At 34.9% G+C, this 14,864-nt stretch overlaps 1 protein-coding gene across 1 annotated transcript; it reads left to right on the top strand.

Moving 5' to 3' along the window:
* The first annotated feature begins 361 nt into the window (after window positions 1–361).
* Window positions 362–12,278, top strand: LOC137404709 (sulfotransferase 1C2-like). The gene is made up of 7 exons (XM_068090944.1): window positions 362–554; window positions 8,066–8,266; window positions 9,302–9,366; window positions 9,929–10,096; window positions 10,670–10,819; window positions 11,319–11,394; window positions 11,884–12,278. Exons 1-7 carry the CDS (start codon window positions 368–370, stop codon window positions 11,988–11,990), a joined length of 954 nt encoding a protein of 317 aa, XP_067947045.1. The 5' UTR covers window positions 362–367; the 3' UTR covers window positions 11,991–12,278.
* Window positions 12,279–14,864: the final 2,586 nt, after the last annotated feature.

The following is a 14,864-nucleotide window of genomic DNA, read 5'->3' as shown; positions in this document are numbered from 1 at the left end:
CAGCAACTTTAAGAAAGATAGTGAGATGAAAGCGAAGTAAAGGGCTCTAAACAAATATCAGTACGTTGGAAGTGAGTAGGCAATATTTTAATCTCTGATCTTTATTCTAATGGCTGTTACTATGGTACTATAATCTAGCGTGACAAATGGAGGTGATTCGCTATGGAAATATTTTTACTCGGAAGGAATTGATCTCTTGGATAATGACTTGGTATGTAGGTACTTAACTTCATTTTGATTGGCTGATAGAAAGATGCAAAGAAATAATAGAGTGGATTGTTGATAATGCTTTATATGAGTTATATAGCAGCCTTAGAGTAACACTCGGTAATCACTCTTCTCAGAACCTTGTTAGCTGAAGGTTATCATGGAGAACTCTAAAAGACACCCGATGGCAGGCTCTATAACTGGAGAGTACTTTGTGAGCGATGATGGATCTGTGAGGGTGCCTGCCCTTATGACACGCCCTGCTGCGTTTCCGAAGGTACGAGAGGATCTGGTAGCGTACACATGGAATGATTCTGATTTTCTTTTAGCTTCCTACCCAAAAAATGGTAAGTTTGATGTGTATGAAATTAAGCACTTAGTAGGTACATTAGAGTACATAGATGGTGCATTAGAGTACATAGATGGTACGTACATCAGAGTACATAGATGGTACATTACAGTACATAGATGGTACATTAGAGTACATAGATGGTGCATTAGAGTACATAGATGGTACATCAGAGTACATAGATAGTACATTAGAGTACATACATGTAGATGGTACATTACAGTACATAGATGGTACATTAGAGTACATAGATGGTACATCAGAGTACATAGATGGTACATTAGAGTACATAGATGGTACATTAGAGTACATAGATGGATATTTACATAGAGAGCTGGTAAAAAGGAAGGCAAGCGAGCTTGTAAGGTAGAGTTTGCTAGAAGCTAAGGGAGTCTTAAGGGAATATAGATTGTAGGTTTGTAGGTGGGTTAATATCTTATTTAGGAAAAACTGTTCACATGAACTTGAAGATATAGTAGTATGTAGAACAGAGGTCAGATTTCGAGTCTTTCCTATTTTTAATTTAGCTATTGTATGTATGTACGTATGTACATATGTACGTATGTGCATACGTACATACATATGTACGTATGTACATACATATGTACATATGTACGTATGTACATACGTACGTACATATGTACGTACATACATACGTATGTACATATGTATGTACATACGTATGTACATACATATGTACATACGCACGAACATATGTACATACATACTTATGTACGAACATACATACATATGTATGTATGTACACACGTACGTATGTATGTACGTATGTACGTATGTACGTATGTACATATGTATGTGCGTATGTACGTACGTATGTATGTAAAACTTTTCTTGGGCATTAGTAATCATCAACAAAATGATGTTTTTCGTTACAAAGCAAAAATAAAGACATAAATCAGGAATTATTTGATAAGTTGAAAAAGGGTGTGTTCAAAGTTGGTAATATAATGGTATTGTAAAGGAGTCAGGATAGTAAATTGAAGGTTGTAGCAACCGAAAGTTCATAAACTGAAATATACGATAGTGGATGTAGTATGTTGGTGCCCTACATTAACAAAATTAATTTTTATTGAATAATATTTACAATATTAATACTATTGTAATTAAAAATATTGAATAAAACTGAAAATGAAAATATACCTCGAAGAGGTGTCTGTTATTCCACTTTTATATGGTATGAAAAACTTACATGATATGAAAAAATTGCATACAACATCTAACAATTATTTTGAAGATGTCATTGTTAGCTGCTTTAACAATCTCCTACCTAATATCCGTACTCATAGCAGAAAAAGGTATTTTAAAGGCTATATGCCAAACTATCTTTTTGATTTTAGTGGCTACCTGATGCCTTTTTTTCGTATATTTTGTTTTATGATTCATGTATGGCACAATTTGGGAAACATATTTGTTAAGAATGAAATTATTGCCAATAAAGTATTACGCATATGATTAAAACTGAAAACCTTAGAACCACAAATTCATAAAAATGAGACTATACATACTATATGTTTCAGATCATAGACAACAGCAGGGATAGTCATTCACACACTTTTAAATCTACATGTAAAATAACCAAGAACGTGTTTTGTTGTTCGACTGCAGCTGGATGACTAAGAACAATAGATTAACAGATTTTGAGATTCAAATTTTGTTGACCTTTTGACGCATGTTTTCCCTAAGCAATAAGGCCATGTAGTGACATTTTCTCTGGTCCCATACATGTTTATGAAGTTCTATTGGCTCACTACCAATAGAAAAAAATACTTTGTACAGTTTGTTTTTGCAATGGCTAGCCTAAATGTGAACATACACAAAATGTTAGTTGATTTTATCTGAAAGTATCGGTATTTTTTATTGCTTGCAAGTGTTTTTGATGTTTGAGGTGATCGGGCTACCAAAATGTTTCAAGATTGAAGTTGACAAAACTTGATCTCAGTTAAAACGTTTCGATCAAGCGAAAGTGTGATTATGACGTCTATAGTTGCAAAGAGATCGACAGAATCGAGACACGTAATGCTACAACTTGAATTCAATAACCGACTTCAACTATAGCAACGATATCATCTAATGACGTCATATGGAACAACGATATCATCTAATGACGTCATATGGAACGAAGTTTTCTCAGGAGCACTTTAATCGTGATCAAGTTTTGTAGATTTTAATCTATAAACATCCTGACAGTCAGATCACCTCAGATATAAAAAACAATCGCAAATGATAGAAAAATATCGATATTTTCTGATAAAATCTATTTAAACTCTGTGTAAGATTATCTTTAAAACATTTCCCAGCTACATGAGTTTTTGTTTGCAACTTTTAGGGTCATATTAATAGCTGTTTAGTTACTGATACCGGGTACCATGGTAAACAATGTGATGCTTGTTGTTTACCAGCTGGTCTATCATCAAAGGATCAAGTGGCAATAGATTTGTTTGGCTCTCTAAAGTCACAATGATGTTTTCAATTATTGAATGTGAATTTGATACTTGAGCACTGAGTGCACATATTGGATAAATACTCGGATGATCATGGGAGGAAGTCTTACAAAACAAAATAGAAATTCACTAACACTGTTAGTGCTAGCAGCTTTATGTAAAGGAATCGTGGAGAGAAGAAAAAGGACTCGTGAAAAAATCGTGGAGAAGGAGAAAGTACATGGTCAAAGCCACAGAAGAATGGGGGAACCTGGCCTCAGTATGTCTAATTAGCATAGGGAATTACCATTTTGTGGAGAGATCCTTAATCTAACCAAACTGACAGATCCCTGGTTGATTACATAATGGTTATTTTGAAACCAACCAGTAAATCAAATGTAAATCTTGATTACAAATGGAAATACCATCTGCAGGTGGACAAAACTACCTTACAAACTAACGAGCAGCTTGCATTACTTGCCCCCCATAGAGTGAGCCACTAGTGATACACCTGTTCAGGAGCAAGCAGCATAGTGCTCCACTCCAGAAACATTCCAAATAAACCTTGTTTCTCACTGATTACTTTGAGGTTTTCGCCAATTTGGTTGACCTTGAGCAAGTTAAAGAACAGCGGCAAGCGTCTAAACCCGACATAACATCCTCACGCTGGTCCTGTGAGTTGGAAAGTGCTTAACCTGATCGATAAACATTAAAACTGTAAATACTTGAGTTGCTAATAAATCCTAGTGAACATTTAGTTACAAATTACATTTACTAGCTATACAAGTGTGAAATGCTAGTCATGAAATGCATCTGAAATAGCAAATCTATCGCATCTTATGCATGATGTTGAGAACCATTGGCCAGCGCCTATTCTTCACTATTGTAAGGGTTCCGAAAAAAGAGTGCATCACAAGGGTTTTGAACACACAACTTTCATCACGATATACCAGCTTTTTAACAATTGCACCAAGCAGATTCTGAATGATGTAATGAAATAATTGTATGTATATTGATTACACTTGATGATCTCGTAGACTAACTACACGCACTAAGCTTTTGTTATTTATGGTTGTATTATGGTTATGCATTATGTATTATTATTTATGGTTGACAAAATAATATAAATGACATAAGATCAGGAAATAGCAGAAGTTATATTATGCTAAGAGAAAATCGTACACTTACTATATGCATCTATATAGACTACCATGTAAAGAGTTCCATAATCAAAAGTGTTTATGAAAACTGTCTGACATTTCACTTGGTTCCATGATGTTTAGGTCAATTCTTGTTTCAACAGAGCAAAAGTTTCAGGCGATTGTCTGTACTTAGAACAGGGAACATAAATTAACTTTTTAAAAACAGTAAGGATGAACATGGTTCTAGACTTATTGCCTATATTCTAAGCACACCGCTATATACAAGTGGTGTGCAAATTTAATTTGACCCCATTGCTGAAAAACGAAAATTCTCATATACAACACGGTCACACATCGTGAGTTCAGTCAATCGCCATAAATTACATTAAATGTTTGCTCAATTTCTCTAATGCCAAATATTTAAACAAAATCGCTATAAAATTACGTTGTTGACTGATTATGTAGGCTAAATTCTGAACATTGCACTTTTTAAGGGTTGAAGATAACAATCTGTACAGAATGATCACGCCACATACACTGTTATTGCTTACTTCAAGTTATATACATGTATATGACTAAATACCTATATGACATGGTTTTAAGCCTAATGCATGGAAACATATAGGTATAAATTTACAGAATTAGTCAAACAAAGAAATGTTGACATTTTAACCTATTATTTTTTAAAAACACATATTTGTTACTGTTGCAAATTCTAGTTGTAGCTGACTATCTACTATGCATGGGATACTCAAACCTGTTGACCATTTCTAATTTTTACTATAATTTTTATTATAAAAAGAACTGTGTTCGCCCACCCAAAGCCACATTTGGAGATTTAAAAAATTTTCTTCAACGTTCAACTTCATGTACCTGCACCAATAAACCATCTTCCAGGTTTCTGAATAATTGTGCACATAGCTATTACAGTTGGCAATCTCCCCATAAAAAGAGGTAGAACTGAAGCAGACAATTAAAAGACTGAACAATTAGTAGTCGAAAAACTGAAGAGGCACTATAAAAGCGTGTTCATGAAAAACTAACAATTTAAAATCAAACCTTACGCGTGGCACTTATACAGTGTTAAACAATGTTTCCTATGTTTCTGATAGTAGCCTACTAGAGATTCTAAATATTCTACCAGAAGTTCAGCGCTTTCAAAATTGGGAGTTGTATCCCATTCAGTAAGTTATCTGATTATTCAATGTTGAAACAGCATTTAGTATATAAAAATCTGCCCTATTTTTGCTTTAACCCTAATGTTCCAGTGTGCCGTGTTCATGGTATACTCAGGTTATTATGCAAAACCAATTTACAAAATTTTACAAAAAGTTTTGATTTATGGTTGTTGGGGAATAAACGAAAAGTTTTTACAAGTTTTCTACAAGCCCTCCTTTGTGAACATGGCAGCCTATATAAAACAACACAGTTTATTACTGCTAGAAAATAGGTGTTTAATAGCTATGTAAACTTTTTTACTGCTTTTTTACTGCTTTTTTACTGCTGTGTGCAATCCCTCTAAGATTGAGTATGATGTCTGCGTAGCTATACTGCAGGCAGAGGTTGTTTTCACAAACAGTCGTTGCACAAACAATGGCTCTGTGATCTTGTATGGAGTCAAGTGGCAAGGTAACTTCAAAAATTGGAAACATGCCAGCTACAGAGAGCAACTTAAGGTTGGATGTCTTTCCTGTTACCACCAGTGACCCTTTTCGAAAACTGAATCCCAACCTGTTGTTAGCGTGTCAGAGTTGTTCAACCACTGGGCAAGGGCTGCTCTCTGATCGATTCACCTCTTTAATGTTCGACTTGTTTCTGCTCAATTACACACCTTCCATCACCTTAATTAACATGAACATGAGCCCACATCATCGCATTTTGGCATGAGGTGTTAATCAGATCTGTCATGCTTATCTAAGCAAGTCACTCAATTTTGACCATGGCAACTGTTAATGAAACTAGAGGCTTCTGGAAAGATGAGTCATATGCCTAGATTTTGCTCCCAGCCAGCAACTAAAATTAACCAACAACAGATGTAACATGAGAATTGCAACAACTTTGTAGAATAATAACTTTTCTATTATTGAATTTATGCCAAAAAACCAATTCTAGATTTGTCTCCTCTGTTCTATGTATGATGGCTATTCGAATGCTAATCACTAAGCAATACTTTGTTTGAAGATATGTAGCGAAGTATTAAACCATTTGAATATTTTTTTATTGTGAGCGTATCCAAAATAATAAACTTTATATATTCTATTTGTGAAATATTTAAACAAGTTTGATAAAAGCGATAGATTCAGCTATTAATAAACCAATGTGATGGTTGAGCTATCGCAGTAGCAGTAGCAATAGCAATACAGCAGTAGCAATACAGTAGCGCATGTATAGATAGACATAAGGCAGGCTTCAACTTGTTAGCAATGTGTGAAAGTTAAGTGTCAGGTGGTGAGCGTTTTTGTTGTGATGTGACCTCTCAAATAGATGAAAGAGTACACCGATTGTATTAAAAAGAGATGCAGGTTGAACAGGGTCATTCGAGCGAATCAAATATGAATAATGCTAACAATAATACGATAATAGAATATTACAATAGATATAAAAACTCGTCAATCGACTCCCTATTCTCAAAAACATTATCAATAGGTGAGATGCTATCTACGTATAACCCAATTTCTTTACCTGTCCTCTAACATGAAGCTTACAACCTCACCCACCATGGGAACGCCAAATAAGATGTTAATAAACTACAGTATATTAAGGTTTTAAAAGAGCTAAAGAGATCTTTATTTCTCAGTAAAGTTTTAGTGTTTATCAAACACGAGACTGCCGAGATGAGCGACTTTCTTATAAACCTTTAGTCAATTTGATAACATTATAGTTCTTTTCTTTGAACAATAGGAAGCTATATAACCTGTTTATTGCAAAAGGTGGCAGGCCAGCTTGTTTTATGGTCAGTGGAAAGGCTGGCCAACCGCCTTTTATAATAGGCTTTCACAGATCTTGAGGAACAGAAGTAGTGAAACTGCGGAACTGCGTAGATGATGATATTGCAGAGCCTATTTCTTTCCTGTATTCTCAGCCATTGAAATTGGCTAGCCTACCACCTATCATAACAGTATTATTAGACATAGGAATATCTTGTTCTGTCATCATTTATCATAGGTAGGGTAGCAGATTTTCTTTAAAATTTACTGCTAGGTTAGTATCGTTGAAGTTAATTATTTTTTACAATTTTATAGTTTAACAAAATTGCACTTATCTTACAGAATAAATAAAAGTCTAGCCGTACATAAGCTGAGAGAAAACTTCTGCAGACAATGTGCTCGCCAATTTAAATTGTAGATATTACCATCTATTTGTTGACAACAAACTTGTTGGTTTTGTTGCGGAGTGGCAGGCTATTTTATCACTTTAGTAAACCCTGGTAGCTAACAGACCTTTGCCTATGTAACTAACAAAGAAAATCTTCCATAGAGTGAACCATAGGCAAATTCTAAATAATCTTTGTGAATGACATAGAAATATTCTTATTATAAAATTTGACAATCTTTATCTTATAGTTTAATGTTATAGTATACATGTAGTTATTTGCATATTATTGACTGCCATATATTTGGCTTTTTGTTTTCGGTTACCAAAACATCTAGCATGTGGTCATAGATAAAAAACTGTGCTATAAACTAAAAGGCAATGAGGATGAGTATATTTTTGGAGGGTTCACTAGCAATACAGCTATTCCAATTAGAAAGTTTCCGGAAAATTCTGGAAGAAATTGTTTCTCGAATGTCTCACTTAGCGGCGGCAGTCTTGTTCTGTTTCGAGCAGCTCATGAAGACACAACTGATTTCATTTTCATTAATGAAATTTTTATGGTTACAAAAACTTCTAAATTGTGTTTATATATACATGTACATATATTTTAGGAACCAACTTTATATGGGAGATAATGACGATGCTAGTGAAGGGATCAGCGAATTATGCCAACATCGTCAAGGGAGCTCTTATGATAGATATATTTCCAATAGGAGAAAGTTCACAATTATTCCCTTCTCCAAGGGTACTCAATACCCACTACAGAACTGATGTTCTTCCACAAGAGTTTAGAAAAGGAAAAACTGTGGCAAGTAAGTCAGATATATATCACTGGTATTGCATAGATAGATTTACAACCTTGAATAGTAAACGTAGTTGTGGTACATGAATAGGTTAAACAATAACTACTTGCATAACAATACTAACTTTAGTTATTTGTAGCTAATGTGTCAGAGGTACTGTATATAACAAACATTTGAGTTTTTTTTCAAAAATAATTAAAAAAAAATTTTTGCCAGTTTATTTAACCCTGTCGAGGTACTTATGAAGAAAGCAATAGTTAAAGCAGCCTTTCAAATTTGTCTGTTTCTAGTATTTATAATTTTTAACTAAATATTTAAATATAAATGTACACAAAATTTTAGTAGATTTTATCTAAAAATATTGGCATTTTTCTACCATTTGTCTTTTTTAAGTTTAAAGTCGTCTGACTAATAGGATGTTTCAAGATTAAAATCAACAAAATTTGATTGCAGTCAAAACGCTCAGTTTCAAGCGAAAGTGCGATTATAATGCCTTTAGTTGCACTTCAGCAAAGAGACTGACAGAATAGAGACACGTAATGCTGCAACTTCAATGCAATAGCCGCTATTAATAACGAAAGAGACAGGCAGCCGCTTGACTGGTGACATCATCTCGGCACATAGTTTTCTTCTGAATGTTTCAACAGCGATCAAGTTTCGTCAATTTTAATCTTGAAACATCATGACAGTCAGATCACTTCAAACTTCAAAATAATCACAAATGACGGAAAAATATTGATTCTTATTGACAAAATCTAGTAAATTTTGGTCCAAGTTAATCTTTAACAATATAGCCTCAGTACTTAGAGAGAGAGCCGTGTCACTGTGGTAAAACATCAGTATGGCAGCTATTTCCCATTGTCAGACTTCTTTATATTTACCCTATATATCAAACAGCTCCAAAGTGACTTTATAAAAATTTATTTTATATACAACTTTAAGATAACTCTATATGGTAGTTTAAGTTATATATAGCATAATCAATCTGTAATGATTTACACCTATTTTTGCTGTGAATCAGTTTTGTTTAATCAATGTTTGTAGTACTCAGAAATCCTAAAGATGTGTGCGTGTCTTGGTACTACGATATGAAGAACTTGGCAAGTATTATATATACAGTGTACTTTCTTCTCTCTACTTGACCTCTTCAAGTACTTACTGTATACATTATTTTCTTTTTAATTGATCTTTTTAAAGACTATAAATAAAGACCATGCATTTTTTCTCATGACCTCTACACTACTACCGTAGTAAGTTTCCATACAATGATAGTGTAGCAACACTTGGATGCACCAGCACCGAAGGACCATTTTGTGAAGGTCATGTTTTCATAGGGCACTGCAGTAGAGCGATGCTTGTGCCAAGCTTTATGTCAAGGCTATATCTTTAACTTATGCACACGCACGAGTGAAACGATAATCGCTAAGGCAATTTTCATAATAAAAAGATGGCGCTTCAAATGGTTGTTTCTCTTCAAAATAGCGACTCTGAATCACGGCTGAATGAGAGTGATACTGCTGTTTCCATGATAGCATTGCACCACCCTATTGGGGTGTGTCACTATCACTGTATAAAAACTTAGTATAGGTAGTCAATCAAATTAACATCATTAACATTAACATTATTAACACACATACGTAATGGTTGCAGGAGAAGCTCTTTGGTAAAGACAATTCACAGTCACACTTATTTGAAGATATGAACTTCAGTCAATATCTACCCAGATTCCTACATGACAAAGATGCTCCCTATGGAACGTACTTCGATTTCGTCGAGTACATGTGGTCTCTCAGAAACAATTCTAACATACTCATTGTGTTTTATGAAGACTTGAAGTTGGTAAGTGTCGGAATCCTTGGTTATGCTAGTTATTGTTACAGTAAACCGAGTTCGACCTAATGAACTTGCACTTCTGACATAATTCCCACAATACTTCGGCGGTAGACTGTGATAACAATGCTTACACTATCAAAAACCCACCCGCATTTACGTTAGCATATAGTCCGTGGTATGACACTCTCATTATATAATGCACTCGTGGAAACAACGGAATACTAGTTCCACAGCAATTGCCATGAAAAAAGTATAGATCAAGCTATTCGTGACAGCTGAGGTGGTGCATGTGTCGTGGATGATCGCCGAACTATTGGTAAAGTTTGAAAGCTGCAATTTTTGTCGACGTTGCCTCTATGATGCTATTGGTTTACGGACACAAATTCGATGAATAATCGTCAAGTGAACAACACTAACATATGGTGGGCAGTAAAGTGTGAACCAACCTTCAATTCAACATTTTGTTACGATCTAATTAGAAAAGATGGGAAGTTGCCTAGCTGCCAAGTACACTGCGGTTGCAGGATCACCTCCTAAAAGTATTAAGAGTTTTTTCCTTATGATCTAATCTCGTTCCAGGATCCTTTGGCAACCATTCAGAAATTGAATGAGTTCATGGAGACAAACAGGTCGATAGATCTTATACAACAGATTGCTGAGGCTACCAGTTTTGATAAAATGAAGGAAGGAAAACTATTGCTTTCATTATCGAAAGATCTTATAAAATTGGTGAGTTTGCTATTATAACCAGAGGCTCTGTTGAGCAGTTTTACTCCCACCTCTCATTTTATGTCAAGTTACCTACAAGTAGGTTTCTGGATTCAATTAGATTTAATTTGATATTCGTGGAAGTATAGTCTTAACTAACCTTAACCAAAACTACATGTACTTAAACGTAGCTAAGCAGTTGTGTCAAGGCATCACAGCAGCAAGGCAGTTGTGTCAAGGCATCACAGCAGCAAGGCAGTTGTGTCAAGGCACTTTACTTTGCACACAATGTTGCATCCTTGTTTGTAGTAAGGAAGTAACACTGTGCACAAAGCAAGACCAGCCAACATCATGTATTGGCTTTGCTGCAACTTGAATAGCAATGCAAAACAATTTCACATATTCAAAAGAGTACAACTAACACAAACACGCAGCCAACAAATAAAATAGTACACTTATTCTTAACATAATGAGAGGTTGATAGTTGGTTCATACTAAATGTTATTCTTGTTACTTAAAGGAGCACGCTGACAATGAGAAGGGACATAGCTTGCTTAAGCAGCTGAAAACACGGATGGGACACATCTACAGAAAAGGTATAAATTACTATGAGTAAACTTTTAAGTACTTTTATGTGAATGAATACGAAGACGCAACTTGATTTCTGCTTCATGAGGTTAAAATTGAGCAGAAACAAGGATGTATCGCTATTTACATACCAAGTGCATAAAGTGGATATTTTCAAACCAAGTTCATTAGGTTATGTTACAAAAAGTGTTTTTCTATCTATGAAAATTAAACAGTTTTAGTTGAAACATTTTATTCTGAAGCGATAGGTAGGGTATCTGAAGAATAAATCGTGAGCTGAGGTAAAATTGCCTTTCACGGCACATTACTTTTAAAAGTGCCTGCATGATTGCCATGCATTCCAGATATTTAGATCAAACTGGAAGCATTATAAAAGTATTGGTTGCGGTAGCTCAACCATGTAAAATGTTAGAAATAAAGCTCTTGTAAACCACAATGCTCGTTATTTTAAGTGCAAATGACATTCTAAAGAATGGAAAGTTCCATCCACGTTGTAGGTGGAATAGGAGACTGGAAGAATCATTTTACAGTAGCCGCCAATAAGAAATTTGATGACTTCCTGAGGCAGTGGGAAGGCGGAAAGAGTATACCATTTAAATACTGACCTTATTTAATGATTCAAATAAAGGCTGCTTCAATATGGAAAAAGCCTTTTGAATTGTTTAAATTGGACATTTATGTTATACATTTATACAAGGCAAAGAACTATGTTCTAGATCACTGTAAAAAACAGCGTGGTAATATTAATTAACCTCTGCTCAGCTTTATGCATATAGATATATGCATAAATATAGATATACATGTTTGTATTTATATATAGGTGTGTTTTATATACAAGTTACCTTTTATTCTAAAAGACTGTGTAATGCTTGTATTTATATATAACTGTGTAATATATACAAGTTAACTTTTCTTCCAAATTGTTGTGTAATGTTATAAGTCAACTCTCTTAAACTTTGGTGTCGATAGTTTGTTCAGTTCCACAGGCTTCAAACACTGTTATGCGTACAAGCTGCACCATCTATCAAATTATCTCAAGCTCATTAGATAAAGCACTATGGTGTCTAATTGATCGGAAACTTTACTGATGTAGAGGTTGAGCGATTATGACCAAAAAATACCAGCTCCAAACTTGTGCGGAAAATGTATGTGCATTAATAGCTGATGCCTTTTAGAGTAAGCTAACAGAAAGGCCATTACAATAAAGGTACTTATGGCTGGTTCACGCTATATCACTGTGTGTCGGTGTTTTCCTTTCGGCGTTCATCGTCAACTATGTGAATCTGAGGCTGATAGCATTTACGAAGCAATTCAAGTATGTCGGAAAAGTTAGCAGCCGTCAATGTTTCCCAATATTTCGCCGAGCATTGACGACAGCCTTTATAATATGAACCATTTTGGCGATAGTAATTCACGGTTGCAGATAGCATGATTTATTTATTTCCTTTTATGGTAGTTGCTGCAGGCCTAGTATTTGATTCGAGCACGCGAGAACTAAGAGGTTGTTTTGCGAAAACTTAAAACGAAACATTACCTCCAGGCGTATTTGCTAATGCAAACGCGGATAGGCTTGTGATAGTGTGAACAATGTTATCACTGAAAATCACCGAAGTATTGTAGCCTCAACGCCGAGGTACGGCGATCTAGTGTGAACCAGCCTTTACTAAAGAATAGCTCAGTAACAAATACATGTCATCAAAACTTATTTCTACTGGACTAGCCAACCTATGTATCACGTTTTCCTGTTCAACTAGTCAGAAAACAACTCCAAATCTTACCACCAAAGTACATAGCACAACTCTCATTTTAGCTAAAAATAAACTTGAAAAGCCATTGCCAAGTTAGAAAGGAGACAACTCCTTATTACATATCAGATCACACATGCTAATACAACTGCTAATACAAATACTGCAATTCAAGTTAGAAAGAAGACAGCTCCTTGTTATCTAATAGAACTCAAGTGCCTATAACTATTAATACAACTGATCAACTAAAGATGATTTAGTTGATCAGATTGATTTAGTTGATTTGAATAACTACTGAGACAACTCCTTATTACCTATGGAAAATCAAGTTCTAATACAACTAATACACCCCAAATTGAAAAAAAGACAAACCTTTGCTGCTCCTCAAAACTCAAGCTCAAATACATCTATTCTACAACTGACACAGCTAAAGTTAAGCAGGAGACAACTCCTTAGTACTTATCTGAACACAAGCTCGAATACAACTATTATTTCAACTACTACAGCTCAAATTAAAAAGAATACAGCTACTTATTAGCTACCACAACTTGAGTTATAATACATCTACTATCTCTAGTTTAGTGCCTACTATACTAGCACTTGTTATCTCAACAGCCTGACTAATAATATAGCTTCAGAACCTTGAACAGTTACACGTGGGAAGACTCTAGCGGTAGACTAAAGACAAAATTATAGCAGACCTGATCATGTGTGGGATGCAGTGTGAAATTAGGAGTGGAGTAGAGAGCTGAGTGGCGTGCATGCAAAATAACGTGAATGAATTGGACTGTGCACCCAGTTAAGTTTGTCTTTTGAAAGTCCATTTATATAAGAATCAGAATCTAAATAGAGCACCTATGGAGCAGTGACACAACGTAACAGGTGAGATGCTATAAGTGCTTCAAAAACATTAGCTAGTAAACCAAGGTTTGCATATACCACTGAATGTGCCCTGTCAAGGCCAAAATTTGGGTGTAAGACTCTGAGTTTAGGCATGGAGCGTATAACATCTAGTGATAATATTCTGGTTTATTAAACCTACACGACTGCCGTTTCCAACCATTTTTACACCTCACAGGTTTAAAGTGCTGCAGTCAAACGTCGAAACTCTTGATTCTGTTGCCCAACCCTAATATCTTGTCAAAATTTAGTAATGAGTGTATCATGTGGTAGACTGTGTAGGTTGCACGTCTACGGTAAGAGTAACTCGGTCATTCACATGATTAGCTTCAAGTTTAATAATCGCTTATGTCACATAGAGTGCTCCTTTTTGGTGGCATGGCCAAATGCTCGTTCAATTGTATTAAAGTCCATATAAATGATGCTAACTTTCTTCATTTAGTAAGTATTAAGTATAACTATCATAAATGGCAATGCTAAGATTAATTTTGTGTAACAGTTTTCCCCTCTACCTCGTTCTCAGTTAGAATTTATCTACGCATAACTCTATTTTATAGTATACATATGAATATGCCACATGTGCTCAGCCTAATTGCAGTACTCATACCTATATAATTTACAGGTATGAATGTACTTTGATACTTATATATTATATAAATCTTGAAGTCTGTTGTTTGGTGTGTCCAGCTATAGCTATTAAAATCTAAGAATGAACGATTCGCTTTGTGCTGGATTTGATCTCGGCACCTCACGTTCACTAGGTGATAACCTAACCTACACATGATGCAATGAATTTTTTAGGAGATATGAACCGTTATTTTCATTAAAGTAGG

The sequence above is a fragment of the Watersipora subatra genome, chromosome 9, assembly GCF_963576615.1.
Source record: "Watersipora subatra chromosome 9, tzWatSuba1.1, whole genome shotgun sequence".
Lineage (NCBI taxonomy): Eukaryota > Metazoa > Bryozoa > Gymnolaemata > Cheilostomatida > Watersiporidae > Watersipora > Watersipora subatra.
Note: the sequence above shows the minus strand (reverse complement) of the source record. Positions and strands in the feature narration are given on the sequence as shown.

Bases quoted from the DNA above. Each gene is read 5' to 3' on its own strand.
- LOC137404709 (XM_068090944.1), top strand. From the start codon at position 368: ATGGAGAACTCTAAAAGACACCCGATGGCAGGCTCTATAACTGGAGAG. The intron at 9,367-9,928 runs ATATATACAGTG...TTTGGTAAAGAC, and splicing joins TGAAGAACTTGGCAAGTATT to AATTCACAGTCACACTTATT. The intron at 11,395-11,883 runs GTATAAATTACT...TCCACGTTGTAG, and splicing joins GGGACACATCTACAGAAAAG to GTGGAATAGGAGACTGGAAG.